At 41.0% G+C, this 19,980-nt stretch overlaps 2 protein-coding genes across 4 annotated transcripts; both read right to left on the bottom strand.

Annotated features, from left to right (window-relative positions):
- Positions 1-971: 971 nt before the first annotated feature.
- On the bottom strand, positions 972-5,656 carry LOC119223047 (uncharacterized). Of its 3 annotated transcripts, none has more exons than XM_062559166.1 (4): positions 5,579-5,656; positions 1,895-1,950; positions 1,393-1,755; positions 972-1,283 (listed from the first exon to the last, which is right to left on the bottom strand). In XM_062559166.1, exons 2-4 carry the CDS (start codon positions 1,941-1,943, stop codon positions 1,132-1,134), a joined length of 564 nt encoding a protein of 187 aa, XP_062415150.1. In that variant the 5' UTR covers positions 1,944-1,950; positions 5,579-5,656; the 3' UTR covers positions 972-1,131. The 3 variants fall into 3 exon arrangements, with proteins under 3 accessions (XP_062415150.1, XP_062415144.1, XP_062415118.1); XM_062559160.1 differs by lacking the exon at positions 5,579-5,656 and adding an exon at positions 4,008-4,740; XM_062559134.1 differs by lacking the exon at positions 5,579-5,656 and adding an exon at positions 2,454-4,740 and having other exon boundaries at positions 1,393-1,752.
- A 6,547-nt stretch (positions 5,657-12,203) lies between these two features.
- On the bottom strand, positions 12,204-14,808 carry LOC134107474 (uncharacterized). The gene is made up of 4 exons (XM_062559199.1): positions 14,629-14,808; positions 13,884-13,939; positions 13,385-13,744; positions 12,204-13,275 (listed from the first exon to the last, which is right to left on the bottom strand). The coding sequence occupies exons 1-4, from the start codon at positions 14,661-14,663 to the stop codon at positions 13,106-13,108; spliced, it is 621 nt and encodes a 206-aa protein (XP_062415183.1). The 5' UTR covers positions 14,664-14,808; the 3' UTR covers positions 12,204-13,105.
- Between the last annotated feature and the right edge of the window lie 5,172 nt (positions 14,809-19,980).

The raw sequence follows: 19,980 nt of genomic DNA on the forward strand, positions 1-19,980 counted from the left end.
TTTGGGTTTATTCCTCTGCCGAGAGAGACTTTCGTTTGTCTCCTTTTGTAAATAAACTTTGACTTTAACCCCTGTCTCAGGAGTTGTACATTTGGGTTCCATAAACACTTCGGTATCGACACATAAAGAGATTTGGATCATTTATTGTTTGTTACTTGAGTGCTTTTATTTAATTACGCTTCATACTTCTGTTCCACTACATCTCAAAATAGTACTCTGTACTTTACTACATCTCAAAGGTAAATGTTTTCATTTTTACTGTACTACATGTCTCAATGAGATCTGTTTTAATATATATGTATACGACTAAACCATCTTTTTGATTGTTGGTGCTCTAATTAGACAATTCCTCACATATTCTAATTAAGAACATCTCTGCATTCTCACACATGATCTGGGGCCTCGGGCCCCTCGTCGTCTCTTATGTCCCATCGGTTGGTATTCGGTCCAGCTTGGTCTCTGGTGTCACATGGCCACGGAGGCCGTCCCCTGTCTCGTTGTCCACTAGATGGAGATAGAAACCCGCTGTCCACTCAGTTTGGTCCTTTAAAGCTGCTCTATGAACGAGAGAGTTGTGTCTCTGTGTCTCCTACGAGGCTCTTTAGTTTAAATGTGTCCTTCATTCCTCTGAGTGAAGCCCCCCCCCCCCCCCCCTCGTCCTTCATCCCTCCCTCTGCTCGTGTCCCCACACGATGTCTCTTCTGTTTGTACCTGTAACCCTGGAGCTTGGAGCGTTATTATGTCTGACTGTCTGTGCGCCTCCTTCCAGCTTCCTGTGTCCAACTGGAAGACATTCTCTACCTGGAGACATCTACGTCTTACTTACACAGCTCCATGAAACATGAATATATGTTGAGATGTAGACATACTTTCTTTGTTTAATGATGGTCACACATTGAAATCAGTTCAGAAAAGGTGGGTTTTGTGATTTGAACATGGAAAGAAAAAAAAAGACAATTTACACTAAAAAGTGATGTAATGAAATTATTTATTTACAGATATAAATCGGTTAATTTGAATGTACACAGTAGATGTCATCAACATACATTTATACTCTGATGTCAGAAGTCAGACACTTTGTGTGCAAACACTTAGATGAATTTAACAATGATGTATTTTATGTCGTGCTGTTCATAAATCTTTTCTTTGCAATGCAGGAAAAAATAAAGAAACAACCAGTAGAGCTGCTGCTAGTCCCAGTATTCCCAGTACACAGTAGAGACCGATCCTTCCTCTCAGACTGGTGTCACTGGTTCTCTCAGGTTCAGGTCGATCCTTCACTTCTGCAAAGAGACCCAACAAATCTGTTTATTAATGTAAAGAAAGAGGTTTATTTATCTGAATAAAGCTGCTGAATTAAACGTGTTAGTAAGTTTAACTTCATGAACCTACCAGTGACATTGAGGTGACATTCCTTATAGTTCTTCCCATAACTTGTGTCCACTTGACACCAGTACAGCCCAGAGTCATTAGTCTGGAGTCTGGAGATGTGAAGTCTGAGTCGTCCTTCTCTGAGGACGTCTTTGTCCCACTGGACTCGTCCTGCAAAGCGTTCATCCTGAAACTCTGGGACCTCCACACCTTCATGTAGCACAAACAGGACTAAGGGTATCTGATCAGCTAAAATCTCACAGGAGACATAGAGGGCGTTGGTGGAGTGGTCCGTGCTGGTGGGGAACATCCATTCCAGTGAGATGTTGTGGTTCTCCTCTGCATGATACCAGCTCTGTGTCACATTCACTACAAATGACCCTGCTGAGGAGACAGAGAAGGAGAGGAGGAGGTGACAAAGTGACAGCTTTAACATGAAGCCTTTAGACTCCATCTCCAGATGTTTCTGAGGAGTGTGTGCTGATGCTTCACAGCTGCTTTACAAACACTAAAGTGAACTGACCACAGACACAGGAGGTCAGGATGAAGATCACCAGGATGCTGCAGATCATCTCCTCCCTGTGAGAGGAGACACAGGAGAAGAGGCTCCAACATCACATCATCAATCCACAGTGTGTCTTCACATCCTGATGCTCTTTGTGTTCATCATCATGTTTGTTACAAACACACAACGCTTTGATGCTGATGACAACCTCCCTGAGAACAATTACCACAAAGTAAAGCTGGTTCTCCTGAAGATGTTTCACTCAAATAAAAGAAGTACAAACTGCAGTGAAAGTATCCAGACTTCAAATCATGAAATCACAGGATTTGAGTCACATTGTGGTTGTCACACAGAATGGAGGCACATCTTCAGGCGAACACCAGACCTCATGTTTCCTCCATCATCTTCTCATCACTGGAGCACAGTGTGAACATCTAGTACCAACATTTAGAACAAGCACCTCACAGGGACACACAGCACCTCATGAGGCTGTTGTGGAAAAGAATTCTTCCAACTCGTAAATATCTCTGATGATCAACGAGACCTCACATAATAAATGTTGATTTAATCACCTTACCTTGGATGTCTTGAGTCATGTGACCTGACGCTCTTTAATAAGTAAAGTCCTCTCATCCTAATCTTCTACCACGAGTGAAGGAGCTTCTGTTCTTACATAAAGGACGATCACACATGTTAGTGCAGTGTTGATTTCCTACATCAGCTGCATGACCCTCCCTGAAAGGTAAACACAATCATCTTCATCTTCTTCCCTGATGTGTGTCAACACGGATGTGCCCTCAAGGTTTTACCACACTCTACTAAGTCCTTGTCAACAATTGTAAAGCAATCAAATGAATGCTTTTATCTCTTAATGGAAAGTTAATTCCATTTAGGTTAATCTGGTTTTAACGTGAATGTACTTTTAAAAGTATCGTAGTGAGGACATTTCTTTACTGCAGCCTTTCTTTTATTGATTTATCTGCATCATGTTGTGTAACAACCTGTGAGGTGAATGTTTCTCTTCTCTTCTTCAGGTCAAAGTGGGGTCATCAGGGGACTGAAATAAAGTCCTAAAAACCCCAAATACTTTAATTATGTAGTATTTACTGAGAAAAAACAAAAAGTTGAACACCTTAATATTGTACTCTTTACTGAACTACATCAGATGTAGATATCGTACTTTTCTCAATCAAGGACGTTGAGAAGTGTCTTCCCTTAAGAAATGACCTGCAGCAATGAAAAGGTAAACCAACCATTGAAGTGAAGTCCTCTACAGGATGGACACGATGTGGCCGTAGGTCGGACAGAACAAACACAGGTAGGCCTCATTGAGGTCAAGTTTATAGTATTAAAATGATCTATTATACTCCATTTGGTGCTTTACTACTAAAAAAGAAATTTTCTAGAATAGAAATGGAAAAATATTTTTTGGGAATTATTTGGATTTAAAAAGAATAATTTATTAATTGAATGCCCTCACAATTTTTAACATGTTTGCAATACAAGAAAGGTCCATGATGAAGACGGAATACAAGGATGAAGTAAACATTTAAACGGTGATTTATAAAACAGTGAACTCTTTATTTGGGACTTCAATCTGTGTGGTCCCTAGTGGTCATAGGAGGAACTATGTAATTACCAACAGTTAACAGAGCAAACAGCAAAGATTCTATGACCACAAACGACTTTAATTAAAGTAAAGAAGAGTTAAAGCCCCGTTATTATTGGACATGGATACAATCCGAAGCCGAAGGTGTTTTGGGCGCTCGCTCCTTCAGCTTGACACACGCTCCTGATCTAGAATCTAGAATCGATTGCTCTTCCTTAGTGTCCCGGATGTTGGAGTCTCAAGGTTGAAATTTTTGGGTTGAATATTGTAACCGTGATTTCTTTTGCGGCTGAATATTTTAACGGAGATTTTTTTTAGGTTGAATTTTTTGCAGTATTTTAAATGTTGAAAAACATTCAGATACATAATTTCAATGCATAAATATTCAGTGCTAGAAATTCAATCACCTTTTTATTTCAACCCCCGATCACAGATTTACTTCCATAATCTTGTGTAATCCATGAATCCTGACACATTAAATGTTAACATAATCATACCACCATTAAGTCATTCTCTCCTTACCTTGGACGTCTTGAGTCATGTGACCTGAAGCTCCTCATTAAGGAAACTCCTCAGTGAGTTTCCTCCTGACACATTTACAAAGACAAGAATAAAATAACTCTCCCAGACGAGGTTCTTTATGTTCCTCCGTGAAGGTGACGTCCTGCTGAGTGTCAGCGCCCTCACAGAGCTGAGACCAAATGAGAAGAAAGTCACAAAGTAGATGAGAATCATAATCCAGAAGATGAAGGCAAAACATAAAACTGGTTTCTAACTTGTTCTTAAATGCGTTGGACCTACAGGTGGAGGTTTACAGTAAACAATTATACAGAACAAGGTCAGAGTTCATCGTTATCCGATATGTCATTTAATATGAATTACTGTGAATTGATCAAAGCCTGAAAAACATTCATTCAGTCTGTGACTCAGTGGTTCAATCAGCCGGAAGTAGACAATTTGCTTTTTGCTTCTATTTCTCTGAGATTAAGAATAATCCTGAATGAAGTTACTTTGGTAACGGTTGAATTCTTCTACGAACCAACAAGGTCAAACAGAGACGCTGAATGGTGATGTTCACTTTATTCTAGTCACGGTTTGGGTTCATGTCCTGTTTTACTTTGTAGTCTCATGTCCCTCGTGTCCCTGGGGTGACTTCACTTCCTGCCTTGTCCTGTCTTCCCCTGTGATCGTCTGCCGTGTCGATGATTGTTTCCACCTGTGTCCAATCACCTGCACCCCCCCTGTGTATTTAAGCCCTGTGTGTCTCTGGTTCCTTGTGGCGTAATTGCACGTTATGGGTGTCGAGTCGCCATGGAGACCATAGTGTATGTGGTCTTTCCAGGCCCCCCCCTCGCCTTGTTTCTTTGGAGGCCGTCCCCTGTCTCGTTGTCCACTAGATGGAGATAGAAACCCGTCCTCATTGAAGAGAGCTCGACGAGAGACGCGAGATTGCCACGGCAAATGCTCACAGTCTGCACAGCTGTCTGCGGGCTAGCTGGGCGTGCTCCATGCCTAAGCAGACACCACACAGGTCGTGCGAGTCTCTGCCCGTAATAAATCGGGTGCAAGGGGGAACACACTGGACTTTGTCCCAAGTTCAATAAGCGGAGAAAGTTCTGTTTGGTTCAGACTGACTTCTTTGTCCCTGATTGTTTAGTTGTTCTCCTTCTTGTTCAGTCCCAGTCCCAGAGAGCTGCAGGTCTGCTGAGTCCCTCAGATCCTTCAGCTCCACATCACAGCCTCTTCTGTTCTGCACTCATTTACAACCTCTGCTTCTCGGATATTTGAGCTTTTCAAGGTTGTCTTTTTTGCTATTTTGTTGAAAGTGCTACACAAATGCTTTACCAACATTTATAACACACACACACACACGGGTGAACACACACCACCTCATGCTGGTGTTGAAAACGTTCTTTACTAAATAATAATGTTTTTGCTGATGCATCAGATTATAATCAATAATAATAAATACATCTTATTACAGTTTAATTCTATTTAATGAACAAAACAAAGAATGTTATTACCTGTAAATATCTTCACATAATAAATGTTATTATAATTCTAAAACCAATGTGAAGTCATTCTCTCCTTACTTTGGACGTCTTGCATCTTGTGAACTGAAGCTCTTCAACACGTAAACTGTTCAGTCCGTGAAGCACTGCACTAAGAACTGATCACACAGGGTTTCAACAACTCCACTCTGAAATGTTTGGACTTGTTGTAACACGTCCATCTCAACAGAAAATGCTTTCGATACAGATCGTGAGCAATTTGAACCACGCAGGTTCTCCACCCTCCACCTCCACCTTTGTAAGAGAAACAAAGTAAGCTGATCCAAACGAAAGCTTAATATCGTTATATAAGAAATTAAACAATGTTCTTTCTCATCTGCTGTTGTTCCAATGTTCACATGGATGTTATTTTTAAAGATGTGAAATGTCAGTTTAGTAAAGACCCGTCAGGATGTCTCAAAGTGAGGACATTTCTTTACTGCAGCTTCATTTTGTTCATCTGCAATGAGTGTCGTGTCAATCAGTGAATCAGTTTGTCTGCAGGATCCAAGATGAAGACCTTTGGCATGATGGCTCTGGCCTGTTTGGGGCCCTCGCCACGTTCCAGCGATTAATGGATCAGGTACTTGAACCCATCATGCGTGTGCTTCGGCCTGTTTGGAGGATGCTGTGATTCAGAACCCGCGTTGGGAAAGCCACTTGATAGCATTTTTACAGAAATGTATTAAACAAAAGAAGACGAATGTGGGACTGACCTGTAGTCTGCTACCCAGTGATGAAAGGTAGAAACCTCCTAAACAGCCAAAAACAGTTCCTCCAAACATGTGAGGGTTCAGTCCACTTCTAGGAAACTGTGCAGCATGCAAGTAACAGTTGGAAAGACTTCCTGTTATACAGTTTTTCTCGATTGTTTAGACACATTTTCCTAAAGCATGCCTCATACTCTCAGAACTCTACACACAAATCAAAAAACACACACACAATGGGCAAAACCCCTCAATACTTTACATTCAAAACAATGTAATTTCTTCTCAAAATGGTATTTTGTCTTCAAATGACAAACACAAACCATCAAATGAATAGACATTCATAAGAACCAGTTGAACACTGAAAAACTTTAAACCCCATTCTCTGCACCCAATGCTCAGTGGCTTAAACCCATTTGTTGAATCAATCACTCTGTAGGCCAAACCTTTAACAAGTTCAGGTACACTGTAAATTATTTCCCCGTTAAATAACAGGAAATAACAGGCAGCAGGGTTACCATTATTTTCATGTTATTTTAACAGTTTATTCATGTTAATTTTTTTTTACAGTGCACACCCTTTAACAAGTTCAGGTACACTGTAAATTATTTCCCCGTTAAATAACAGGAAATAACAGGCAGCAGGGTTACCATTATTTTCATGTTATTTTAACAGTTTATTCATGTTAATGTTTTTTTTACAGTGCACACCCGTAATGTTTTTTAACAGGAATTTACTGGCAGCAGGGTTACCATTATTTTCATGTTAAATCACCATTTATTTAGTTTCCTTTAAATATTGCTTTTAAAATGTATTGGTTATTATTTTAGCATAGTAATGTGTACCATTGATTGTAATATACATATTCTAGCTTGAGTTATTATAAGAATAGGCATAATACATCACATAACACTTAAGTGAAAGAAATCAAATAGTTCCATGTTCAAATTAACTTTTTTATTGTAATAGAAACACTGAAAGTTAAATACTTACAAATGTAGGCACATATAGATCAGATCAATCACAGAAAAATACAGTACATTGCCCAGAACGCACCTGAACACACCTCCACTGAAAGAGAGAGAGAGAGAGAGAGACATAAATAATAGAAAGTCTGAAAAGTAAAATTTATTGAAACAATGGCAAAGAGCATGAATGTATGTATATATCTCACCTTTTTGAAATGAAATCCCACTGGAAGTCCATCAGTCTGCGTCAGAGGCTGGCGATGTGTGAATTTACCGTTCTTTTTTTCCCTTTGCAGCCTTTGTCCCCTTTTCAAGGTTTATACCTACAAAGCGTCTGAAAAATTATACACGGGTTGGAAATCTAGTAATTCACACAGACTAACACTACAACAAGACAACAAATGTACATGAACTATCCTCAACATACTATCCTATGCATCTATGAATATTGTAAGTTGCACTAAAACTTTCTAAAGCAAAGTTAATTGCTAAATCCCATCACCAGACCTGCTGAAACCATGCTTGAGCCACAGCTAGGCCAGAACAAATGCAGGTGTTAACAGACAATGTCTTACCTCTGGATGAATTCAAAAGTGCACGCTGCCTCCTCTTGGTACTGCAGGTTGAAGATATAAAAACCGGAGAAAAAAAGACGCCAGCCCTGTCACAAAGGTCGACTGGATCCCTTCGCCCACAATCTGGCCCTCAATGCTGAGCCAGGTACCTTCTATGTGGTAGCCTGTAATTAACGGACCTTTCTATCCTTAAAGTGCTGGAATATTTACAGAGTTTTAGTAAAATGTTTAGCATACAAAATATCCATTGCATTGACTCCTATAGTGAAAGGTTAGCTGCTACGATTAAAGGAACTTGAAAAATCATGGATGCAAACGGCGGGCTTTTCGACGCCTAGCCCTTTTTTCATGTCAGTTTGGTTGTGTGATTTTTTTCAGGGAGGGGGGGGGGGGGTGAATATAATTTCATCAACAGTAATTTGCGCGCCAAAAGCTTATTAACAATGGAAATATCAAGGCTGCATATGCCTGTCGCCATCACGTGCAATCATTTTTGGTGCCGCGAAATTCATTTTTTAAACACAAATAAACGTCACCAACATTTAAGTGGATCGCTGCCTCTGCGTTTTCTCCGCGTGTGGAGGTGGGCGGGGCTTATGCAGCGCGCGCTCAGAGCGGACACGGACCAGTGAAGAGAAGCACTGAACCCGCCATCTTAAGAATTGGGTAAGTGTTTTTTTCCCATAAAATCTACAGCCGAACCCGGTAAGATAATCAAGTCCCAAAGGACTTGCTAACGAAGACACAATGTTCAGCTTCAGTTTGGGAACATTTAGGCTTTAGGCCGAATGAGAGGAGAGCCAATCAATGTTGGTTTTATTTTTTTAGGTTATATTTTTTAGCGGGTTGGTGGCAATGTAAGTAAATGGATATTTGATGGAACAGAGGAAGGAGAGAGGGAGCGAATGTTACATGAACTGATACAGAGTCAGTTGATGGGGTCGTCGGTTATAGAGTGGAAAAGAGTAGGAGAATCAGACGTGAAGTTAGTAGTTATTAGGGAAAAGTCACTTAAAATACTTTTACACTTTAGAGGTTGACGCTATGACGGTTTCTATAGTTTTTGCTTCATAATATAAACAGAAATGGATCCAAGTGAGCTCAGGGCAACAAGTTGTGAACCTGAAATATCACTTTCTAAGTCAATAACATTACAGAATAAATACACCAAGAAACGAAACTCCCTTTGCTCATTTTGTTTTGTGATTATAAACTAACTTTACATTTAGTTGTGCTTTTTGGAGCAGGAGGAAGAATCAAGCTGACTAAGAACGATGTGTGTGTACTGACATTAAGCTGCTGTAGGGTGGACATATTCTTTGATTACAGTTAAAATAGCTTGTAGAAAGTGTCTTTGCATACAGGTTAATGAATGTGTTTGCTGTTTTTTATTGACAACATTGCTGAAATGTCCTCTGCCCTAAGATTGCAATACTACATTCAGTTGCATTCATTACATTCAGTAATTCTAAATAAGTAGTAAACATTAACAGATTCAATTTGAATTTAAAGTAACCAGAAATGTTCTTTTCTCAGCCTGAAATTTATCAACAGGAGCAGATTTACCATTTTGTTTCAATTCAGTCAGTTGAACAAAGATGGGCATCATACTTATCAGGATGTGGCAAGGTAAGTGAGGAATGATTTATTGGAGTTTTCAGATTGAGAAGACGGTTTTAAGACGTTAAAGACTTCTCTCTTATTAAAGTTACGAGAGGCTATACTTTACATTCCAATAATGTGACAGTCCGGGTGTGTTAGACGAGAAGCGCAGTGGAGTGGCCGCACCATCTAATTTATTCACATCGCTCATGATGTCTACATCAATTAATTGTCTGGTTGCAAAAGTCTATTTGTGGGATTTCCGTTTTGTTTGTTTTTTCACCGAGCTTAAAGCTTAAATGTCAACTAACGGTTCCGCACAAGCTAACGTGTTACTTTGAGTGCACAGAGATATGGAACGCTCGGGTCAGTGTACAGTAACTGTACATTATGGCTAAATAATGGACCCCCCCCCCTCCCGTTTTGTGCTCATCTGTAGAAAGCAATGGTCCACCCCCGAGGAGGAGCAGCTGTATTATTAAGTGACAGACCACGTTGGTGTTTTGACTGTCAGCAAACTGATGGTCCTGTTTTTGATGGTCGGGCCGCGGCGAGCCCCCTGCTACTGTGGTTATCATCCCAAGAGGAGAAGTGGGCATGGGAATGAATGTTGTATTTGTTGTTAAAGGAGCAGTGGTCTCCATATTGCTTCTGTTTACTGTAATGTTAGAAAATGTCTTTACTTATTTAAACTTTCAGATGATATGTTGTTTTTATTTGTAACTTCTGTATTTTCTCATCACTGGTTGTCCACAACAGAGGTGACGTCTTCGCTGTCCTACGCTGTCCTTTTGACGAGGACATCAGCGCCACGTGGCAGGAAGCCTTCCTCTGCTCCTCTGTACGTCCCTGGGTCTGTGGGCCACAGCGTGTGCAGACATGGAGTTTGCTGCCTACTCTGTGGCTCATGCTGCATGTGGCCCAGGATGGAGAGCTGAGGTCACCAGCAGAAGGTGGACAGAGATGGAGGGACTGATGGAGGAGGCTCTTGTGGAGCTGGAGGTAGCGTTTAGCCATCTTCAGCCTCTGGATCTCAGCAGCATCCAGCAGCTGCTCTCTCTCTGTGGGGCAGTAGAGGAGCTGGAGAGGAGTCGTGCTCCTCCACCACGTTCCAGGCTTCAAGGACCTGCTTCCTCTGCTCGTCCTCCGTCAGGCGGATCTCCACCAGAGCAGAACTTTACCAGCCTTTCAAAGCCAGGAGGCGGGTTTGGACTGTAGATTCATTCAGATTCTGGCATTTGGGTTCTGGGTTCACTGCGTGGATAACTGGCAGAGGTGGGAATAAGTCACTGTTATGCAAGGCACAAGTCATTGCCCTCGAGTATCGAATCAAGTCGAGTCAAGGACGAAGCAAGTCCCAAGGCGAGTCACAAGTCGTACCATTTTATTTTCGAGTCATTTCGAGTCCTTTTATTATAGTGGGGACGGGGAGCCCTGGGTGATGGTGCGCTGCCTCACAGACCTAGACTACGAAGGGAAGGGTAATGGTGGATCGACTGTGACTGTGTTATAGTACTGTAACGCTCACCCCAATGCTGCAGCGTAAATAAGGAGGCGATGACTGGCTTGCAACTCCGCTGCATTTATTTATATAAAAAAACTCAACTTCGGTCACTGTTGGCCGTCACCACGCCGAACGAACACTTCCGCATACACGGCCCCCCAAAACTCGGGTTGTCTCGCGTAACTACAGCTGGTAACAGAGCATAACGTGAACACATGCAACATCTGCATAACTGATTAACTAATAACTTTAACTCAGCTCATTACACTACTTTAAAACGGACGTTGACATAATGTTGGCGAGGATTTCCATCGGAGTCTGAATCCGGGTTCAAAAATCCCGATTTTTGTAACCATGAACGAGCTGTCTCGTTGGTCAAATGGACTGCAGTGATTGGATGTCGTGCAGGCAGCGCTCTCTGCATACAAGTGGCGCACATTTTTTTGACAGATGCAGATAAACAGCGGTGCGGTGGTGTGAAAATGTTTCCCCCAGTTTTCATGGGAAGTAGCAAGTCTTCTCGAGTCAAAAGGCTCGAGTCCAAGTCAAGTCACGAGTCATCGGTGTTCAAGTCCAAGTCGAGTTGCAAGTCTTTGTACGTTTTGTCGAGTCGAGTCTGAAGTCATCAAATTCATGACTCGAGTCTGACTCGAGTCCAAGTCACATGACTCGAGTCCAAGTCACATGACTCGAGTCCACACCTCTGATTACTGGGGTCACCATCTCCTACGGTACCTGAAGTACACGTGTAGAGCAGCACCACACAACTAAAAATGACTTATTTTAAATGTTATGATGCGTTCATAATGTAACAATGAAGGTCAGAGTACAACAGAACATTGATTTCCTTTCAGAACCAGGAGGATGAGGAGAACGTGTCAGGAGACACCTGCTGGGACCTGGTTACACATGAGAGATCTCTGAGGCTCCTTGTGACGTTGACTTGTGTATCTCATCATCAGTGGTAAAAGTAAGCCGGTACCGGCCGGTACAGCGCCGCAAGACAACAACTGGTTAAGAATAAAATGCAACGACAAACTGTGTGGGGCCCCTTTGATGGTCAATGCAGTAAAGTGCAATGACACTGTAATCGGGACCCCCCCTCAAGGGGCCCCTCTCATGAGGTCGGCAGTCATCATGAAGCAGAATTATGTTTCAGGAAGCAAGTAAAGGAAGAAGAAAAAGGTGTCGTGGTTTGATTTTTGTTACTTGTTGTTTTGTGTTCTTCCACTTTCCTCTTTTTGCTGTCCCTCTTCCTGGCAATAGGAGATGTTCGAATTATTACGACAAAGGAAGAGGCTGATTTGGGTTGAGACACTTTTTATTTCATGAATAAAAACAACAATACCTGAGTGGTTGAAAACATAATGCAAGTTTTTTGGTAACAAGTTATTAATGTGTTGTGTTGATCTTTTAGTGAATGTGCACTGTAGGTAAAAATATATTTTAGTTGTACAGCGGTTTTTACAGTACTGAAAGGCAATCAAACAATGAGTTTTACACTAAAAACATGAAACACAATTTTGTTCACACATTAAAAGTTGTGTAAACAAAGGTTTGATTGGCTTATGGAAAAGAAAAGAGCATAAAGAAGTTAAAGACTTGTACACAGATGTCATCATTAACATACATTAAAAAGTGCATAGTTAGCGTAATATAAATTCCAATGCACCAAAAATACACTGAAGTTGAAAGAACGTTTCTCTCCAGTCCAACAAACAAGTGTAGAAATATACGAATGTTACATAGAACATTAAAAACGTGTTCATTGAGGACAACAATACTTTGTGTTTAGCAGCAGTCGGACCTTGATGCAAACATTTAGAGATGAATCACTAAGTACGTGCTGTGGATGATGTTTCATTTGATGCGGATCAGAACTCTGAGCCCCGTTTCTCTAAAAGTTTTCTATCAGCCAGCTGAGAGGAACCAGATGATGGAAGTCTGGCTCTCGGTTCCTCACCTGCTGATCTGCACTCAAACAATCCTGTTAATTTGAACCAGGCTTCAGTGATCAGGATCATTGATCCTGTCCTACTTCATAAGGGGGAAGACTTGATCAACAGTACAACGGCAGATCAACTGATCCAGATAATATCAGTGCTTCGTCGAGGGGATCCATGAGGACGAGAGCTTCTTTTTGAGGGGGAAGGGAAAACCAACTTAGTGTCTCCACCTGTCAGATCAGCTCAAACTATAAATAAATAACTAGTCTATACTTTGTAAAGAGGATCGTTTCTTCTGCTGATCATGAATCGGTTTGTGCAACACAGACAGAAACAAAGCAGAGCTGTCAGTACCAGTACCAGTACACAGTAGAGACCGATCCTTCCTCTCAGACTGGTGTCACTGGTTCTCTCAGGTTCAGGTCGATCCTTCACTGCTGCAAAGAGACCCAACAAATCTGTTTATTAATGTAAAGAAAGAGGTTTATTTATCTGAATAAAGCTGCTGAATTAAACGTGTTAGTAAGTTTAACTTCATGAACCTACCAGTGACATTGAGGTGACATTTCTTTGAGTTCCTCTCATTACCTGACGACACTTCACACCAGTACAGCCCAGAGTCATTAGTCTGGAGTCTGGAGATGTGAAGTCTGAGTCGTCCTTCTCTGAGGACGTCTTTGTCCCACTGGAATCGTCCTGCAAAGCGTTTATCCTGAAACTCTGAGAGCTCGACACCTTCATATAGACTCAACAGGACGCATTTCTCATCAGCTAACATCTCACAGGAGACATAGAGGGAGTTGGTGGAGTGGTCCGTGCTGGTGGGGAACATCCATTCCAGTGAGATGTTGTGGTTCTCCTCTGCATGATACCAGCTCTGTGTCACATTCACTACAAATGACCCTGCTGAGGAGACAGAGAAGGAGAGGAGGAGGTGACAAAGTGACAGCTTTAACATGGAGCCTTTAGACTCCATCTCCAGATGTTTCTGAGGAGTGTGTGCTGATGCTTCACAGCTGCTTTACAAACACTAAAGTGAACTGACCACAGACACAGGAGGTCAGGATGAAGATCACCAGGATGCTGCAGATCATCTCCTCCCTGTGAGAGGAGACACAGGAGAAGAGGCTCCAACATCACATCATCATCACATTTTTTTAAAATTAAATATATATTTTTTTATTCTTTGCTTATATTTCTGGGGATATTCACGGTATTATATCACAGATTTTATATTATACTTATATTTAAAAGTTTTAGGTCTTTTTTTCAATTTAAAAACTGTATTTACTTTACTTCCTGATCCGGTGCAGAGTTTAACTTCCGTCAGCACATTGTCTTCAGGGGACAAAGACACAAACTGCGCCAGAGGCTTGCAACAGTTCAGACTGACAGGCGCGGCGCTTTGCGCATGCGCGTTCTGCAGCGTCTTTCCTCGTTGAGGAACTCCTCACACTGGCTCCATAAAGAGAGAACTTTTTCCACGACTTTTTAATCGTTACTAATCATGACAACTACTGAATTACCTCCCGGACTGTAATTTATCTCCCAATAAGTTTGATTAATCTCAGACTCGGAAATACCGAAGATAATTTAGACTTCGCTAAAAGCGGACCACGGTACGTCAGACCCTCCCTGCATGGTTTTGACTTTTTAAGTCATGGTGCACTTATAGCCTTGTGGATCTGTATATTCTTTTATCAATTCAAAATCAATTTAAAATCTTTGTTGTTTTTCCGATTCAGACTTCAACATCAACAATCATCAACATGAAGTAATTCTCTCCTTACCGTGGACGTCTTGAGTCATGTGACCTGAAGATCATCAACAAGTAAAGTCCTCAGTCAGTGAAGTTCATTATAACTTATTTACACCGTTAAGAATAAAATATCGATCAGGGACCATGTGTCGGTTTTTTATGCTCAGTTCACACATGTGAAGGACCTGAAGTGTGTCCTCTATCTGAATATGAGTACAGTTTCACAGAAGGGAAGAAACAGAAAGAACCTCCCACTCTTCATCTCTACCAATCATGAAGCTTCAAACACACGGTTTGCCTCATTTCCCTTTGGGGCGTGACTCATGGTGTAAATGGAGAAGCCCTTGATAGTGATCAGTTTACAGTTTAACTGTCTGTTAGTCACGTGATGCCCCCTGGTGGACTGAACAGGTGTCGTCTTCTAGTTGAACATCTGCTCCCTGAGAGACAGCCATTGGTCCCTCAGCTGCAAGATGTGTCCCATCATGTCTCATGATGTGTGTCCTTCACGTGTCCTCATTGTTTATTCACAGTAAACAGACTCCTTTCTATTGATTCATTTGTTTGATGAATGTCAAACTACAACTTATTTAAAATAAAAAATTGTACTTGTGAGTTAATGTTGTTTATATTTGTAACTTCTGTATTTTAAAATTCCCTTATGACAAATAATATATATTTTAATATAGTCACATACACACAGGTAATGTGGCTCTACATGTATTTATGTCCCTAAACATGAGGAAACAAACACTCCCATTGTATTCATTAACAGATATTCCACAACTCTTCACTGTAACACTTTCTGCTTTATTGGATCAAATGCAGCAAAGGGAGAATATTCATGAATAAATAATGTATTTACTAAATGTACAGGTATTTGCATGAAGATGTGAACTATTTACAAAATGCAGGGTTCCTCCAATCAGATGTAGTCATTCACCTCATTGCATTATTTGCTTCCAGTATTCACAACGTGATGCATTTCTAAACACATGCAGCTCATCACTGGTTGTCCACAACAGAGGTGACGTCTTCGCTGTCCTACACTGTCCTTTTGACGAGGACATCAGCGCCACGTGGCAGGAAGCCTTCCTCTGCTCCTCTGTACGTCCCTGGGTCTGTGGGCCACAGCGTGTGCAGACATGGAGTTTGCTGCCTACTCTCATGCTGCATGTGGCCTACCAGGAGTGTGATGTGTGTGTGTGTATTGGAAGGTCACAGGTGGTGCTCACGGCAGCTCGGGTGGAGCAGTGCATGAGAGTTGCTAATGAAAGGGAAAAAAGGTTTATTCTCTCCTATCAACTCGAGTTATTTGTTTCCAGCAAAACAAAAATCCCCCCAAAAACCATGAGCAAACATGATGGCGACTCAAGTACCTGATACTTTCATCAGCTCCAAAACAAGAACTGATGGGACTCATCAGTTCTTGTTTTGGAGCTGATGAAAGTATCAGGTACTTGAGTTCCTATATATTGACACATGTGTTACCTGGGTGGATGCTGCAAATTATTGTTTTGATGGTTTTAGCATGGTTTGTTTTATGTTTTAATGCACCTTGAGGGTTGATTACAGGGAGCCCTGGCCAACAGCGTCGCAGGATGACAGGACCCCCCCTTGCCAATTATCACTGCCACTACTAAAGGGCATGAAACACGGCAGAAGGAAGGAGAAAATGACAAGACCATAACCATAAAATGTTCTCTCAGCCTGAAATATATCATTCCTAAATGAAATGAGAAGATTATATTCCTTATCTGTACTTTGTTTTCTGGGGTTTTAAGGCTTTAAGCTCAGCAGGTTGCTAGGCAACAGCAGCAGAAACAGCTGGAGATGCTTCCCATCATCCCAGCAGCATTTTTTGGTTAAAGGAATGTTACGTATTTACTTATTGCTTTTTGTTTGGTCGAAGGTTGCCCTCAAACTGTTACATTATTGGACGATAAAGCAGAGCCTCTCGTACTTTATCGCTTTAAGTAATGTTGAAACTGCATTAGTGCTGTCCCAGGAAGGAGGAGGAGCAGTAGGAGACTCCACAGCACTGGAGTACCTGAACAACTGTATTGAGTTAATGTTTTATATTTAACGTATTTTCAAATCAACCAGGTCTATCATTGATGATGTCATCAGAGAAAAGGGACTCACTGGTGCTCTGGCTGAATAAATATTCCAACCCGAGCAGCTCGTTCGAAGCAACATCTGCAGGAGGGAAGATCTCCTCACAGAGTCTCCAAACAGCTGCTGACAGCTGGTGGTGATGTCATACATTTGTATTATTGAGGATGCTTTTGATCACTGACTTTTTGAATTTCCTGAGTAATTAATAATGATAGTAAGGAGATATTAATGAATTGTTGAATTTTTAATGTATTAAAAATAATAAGAATACATTTGTATTGTATGTCTTAATTCATTAGTTATATAGCACTTTTCATAGTACTCAAAGACAATTTAGATTAAAATAAAACAGCTACGTGGGGTCTACTAGCAGAACAAAGCTCAGGTCTCTTTTCCCTTCGACAGGCAGGAGGTCAAAGGTCAAAGAACCAAACCTGAAATGCGTCTCTCTCCTGAATCCCTGATCGTTAAAACATTCAATGAATAAAACCTTGGTCTAAAGCTCCTTGATGCAAACATCCCATAACATGCATAACATCATCACCTAATACGTATGTAATATTAGTGTTTTAATCAGTGTCCTGGTATTAAATCTCCCTGCTTCATGTTGGATGCTTTAATGGTTTTATATGAAGCAGTTTGAAGGTTGTTGTTTAAATGTGCTACACAAATAAAATGGACCTGCATTGGCCAAAGAGAAATGTGGGTGAGGAAGGTTTGAAAATGATGCCTTCAAGGGTCACATTAAAGCTAAAAGCCTGAAATAGAATGTGAAAGTGAAAAGGGGTTTGGAAACTCAAATAAACTTCAAATCCAAAAATATAAAATCTGCAACTGAAAAATATAAAACCTCCAATAATTAAAAAATATGAAAATAAAGACTTTTTTGTAAGACCTGAATCAAAATCACATGCAACACAAGTTCAATTATGTTCAACATGCAGTTCATAAAAGGTTGTCTTTCTTTCCTTAATAAAGGGGTGTGACGACTCCTAATGTTTAAATTCCTTATAATCTGTGGAGGAAGACATATCTGTTGAGATGGACGCGTTACTGCAAGTGAACAAGAGGTGATGAAGAGAGAGAGGAGGCTCTGTATGATCAGTGTGCACCGTTTTCACCCTCAAGTTCTAACTTGCCAACAGGAAATGAAGCAACATGAACAGAAAAAAACACCCAAACCACAAGCTAACGGAAACATCTGCATTAGTCTTTATTTGGGGATCAGGGACAGAACATCTGACAAACTGACACGTGTACATTTGTGTAGAAGAAACAAAACAACATCAGTCCTTTAAAGTCATGTCTAAAATAATCATTTAGATGAAGCTGTTGACCATTGTGTAGCTGCTTGTGGCTCTGCTTTGATAAAGGAAGTTAGTGGATGTGGTTTCATTAAGGAAGGACAACTTTACTCGTATGACAAACAAATAAATGGTCATTTATAGTGAGACTCAAACAACAACATCAATGAATAAAACAAAAGATAAAACACATAAAAACAGCTTGAAATGAAGCGGATGGAAACGTGTGAATCATCTTTAACTTGCTCGTAATTTGCTATGAAACAAATAGAAGTTACTATTTAGTGGAAGGTGGACAAAAGCTTTAATAAATAGTATAAAAACATGTTAAATTCCTGACTGTTTACAGAATGCATATTAATCATTTAAAAAACTTTAGAGTAACCAAAGAGAATAAAACAAACCCTGAAATACTGAACGGTGTCCTGACCCGGACAAACGCAGCCTGACGCTGTTTGTGTTCATTTTATTAGTGGATCGCCTTGAAAACGGGTCAGAACCAAACCAGCGTCCTTTTACCCACTCTGGTTAAAACTATTTAGACTTTCATAATTAAATTTGCCTCAAACGCTTTAACACCGTTTAATCACCCGAAAACATTACACAATCCTTTTTATCAATAGTTTTACTGGACTGTTAGATAAAAACTGTCCGGGTTGACGTTTAAGGAATAAAGTTCTCCATCATCGATCAATGTTACACTTCAAGGGTCGTGTTTGGCCCGACGCTTATAATACACCAGACACATTATGAGTAGTAAGTAAAGTTCTGCCATGTAGCTGCCAAACGTTGTGTTTCATCTGTCAGCAGCCGAGAGGAGATCCTCCCTGTACATGTGGCTGTTGCTTAGCAACAGATCAGCAGCAACATCACGTCTGTTAGCACCAGAAGATGATCTGCTAGGAGATGGACTTTAGTTTGTGCTGGGTCTCCTAGCTAGACATCGCACCATCTCATTCATGTGTAGAGTACACCCCGTGACTCACTCTCAACCAATCAGAATGCTGGATTTCATCTACCTGCATTATAATTAAGCAATGAGGTACGAGAGGCTGTACTTGATCGTCCAATGATGTGACAGTTCGGGTTGTTGTTAGGCAACCTGCAAACTGTTACATTATTGAAGTACTGCCTCGAGTACCTTGTTGTTTTTATAACACGGTTACCAGCAAAATTATGAATAGTAAGTAAATAGCTGCCTTTCAGCACAAAATAGTTGTAGCCACTAAACGTTGTGCATCTCATTTCAGTAAAAAGTCCCTCTACTTGTACACAAACAGCATGAACACAGTCCTATGAATCTCAGTCAGTAATTCATTAAGATTTAGTGCAAATGTAACGTGTTCTGTGACGTATAGAATATTGTAAGGACGTTAATGTCAAAGAGAGAGTGAAACCACGTCAAACCCCCAGTGACCCAGACGGACAATCTGACCCTGGACCCCTAATCCCAGGTGGACATCAGTCAGACCTCCTCTGACCCATTTTTTGCAACGCAAAATGAACGAACAATAGAGCTGCTGCTAGTCCCAGTAATCCCAGTGCACAGTAGAGGCCGATCCATCCTCTCAGACTGGTGTCACTGGTTGTCTCAGGTTCAGGTCGATCCTTCACTGCTGCAAAGAGACCCAACAAATCTGTTTATTAATGTAAAGAAAGAGGTTTATTTATCTGAATAAAGCTGCTGAATTAAACGTGTTAGTAAGTTTAACTTCATGAACCTACCAGTGACATTGAGGTGACATTCCTTATAGTTCTTCCCATAACTTGTGTCCACTTGACACCAGTACAGCCCAGAGTCATTAGTCTGGAGTCTGGAGATGTGAAGTCTGAGTCGTCCTTCTCTGAGGACGTCTTTGTCCCACTGGACTCGTCCTGCAAAGCGTTGATCCTGATACTCTGGGATCTCCACACCTCCATGTAGCACAAACAGGACGTAGGCTGTCTGATCAACTAACATC

The sequence above is a fragment of the Pungitius pungitius genome, chromosome 1, assembly GCF_949316345.1.
Source record: "Pungitius pungitius chromosome 1, fPunPun2.1, whole genome shotgun sequence".
NCBI lineage: Eukaryota > Metazoa > Chordata > Actinopteri > Perciformes > Gasterosteidae > Pungitius > Pungitius pungitius.

Bases quoted from the DNA above. Each gene is read 5' to 3' on its own strand.
- LOC119223047 (XM_062559134.1), bottom strand. From the start codon at position 2,509: ATGAGAGGACTTTACTTATTAAAGAGCGTCAGGTCACATGACTCAAGA. The intron at 1,753-1,894 runs GTCAGTTCACTT...TCTCCTCAGCAG, and splicing joins CCTGACCTCCTGTGTCTGTG to GGTCATTTGTAGTGAATGTG. The intron at 1,284-1,392 runs GTAGGTTCATGA...GTCTCTTTGCAG, and splicing joins ATGTCACCTCAATGTCACTG to AAGTGAAGGATCGACCTGAA.
- LOC134107474 (XM_062559199.1), bottom strand. From the start codon at position 14,663: ATGATCTTCAGGTCACATGACTCAAGACGTCCACG. The intron at 13,940-14,628 runs GTAAGGAGAGAA...CTCCTCTCACAG, and splicing joins CATGACTCAAGACGTCCACG to GGAGGAGATGATCTGCAGCA. The intron at 13,276-13,384 runs GTAGGTTCATGA...GTCTCTTTGCAG, and splicing joins ATGTCACCTCAATGTCACTG to CAGTGAAGGATCGACCTGAA.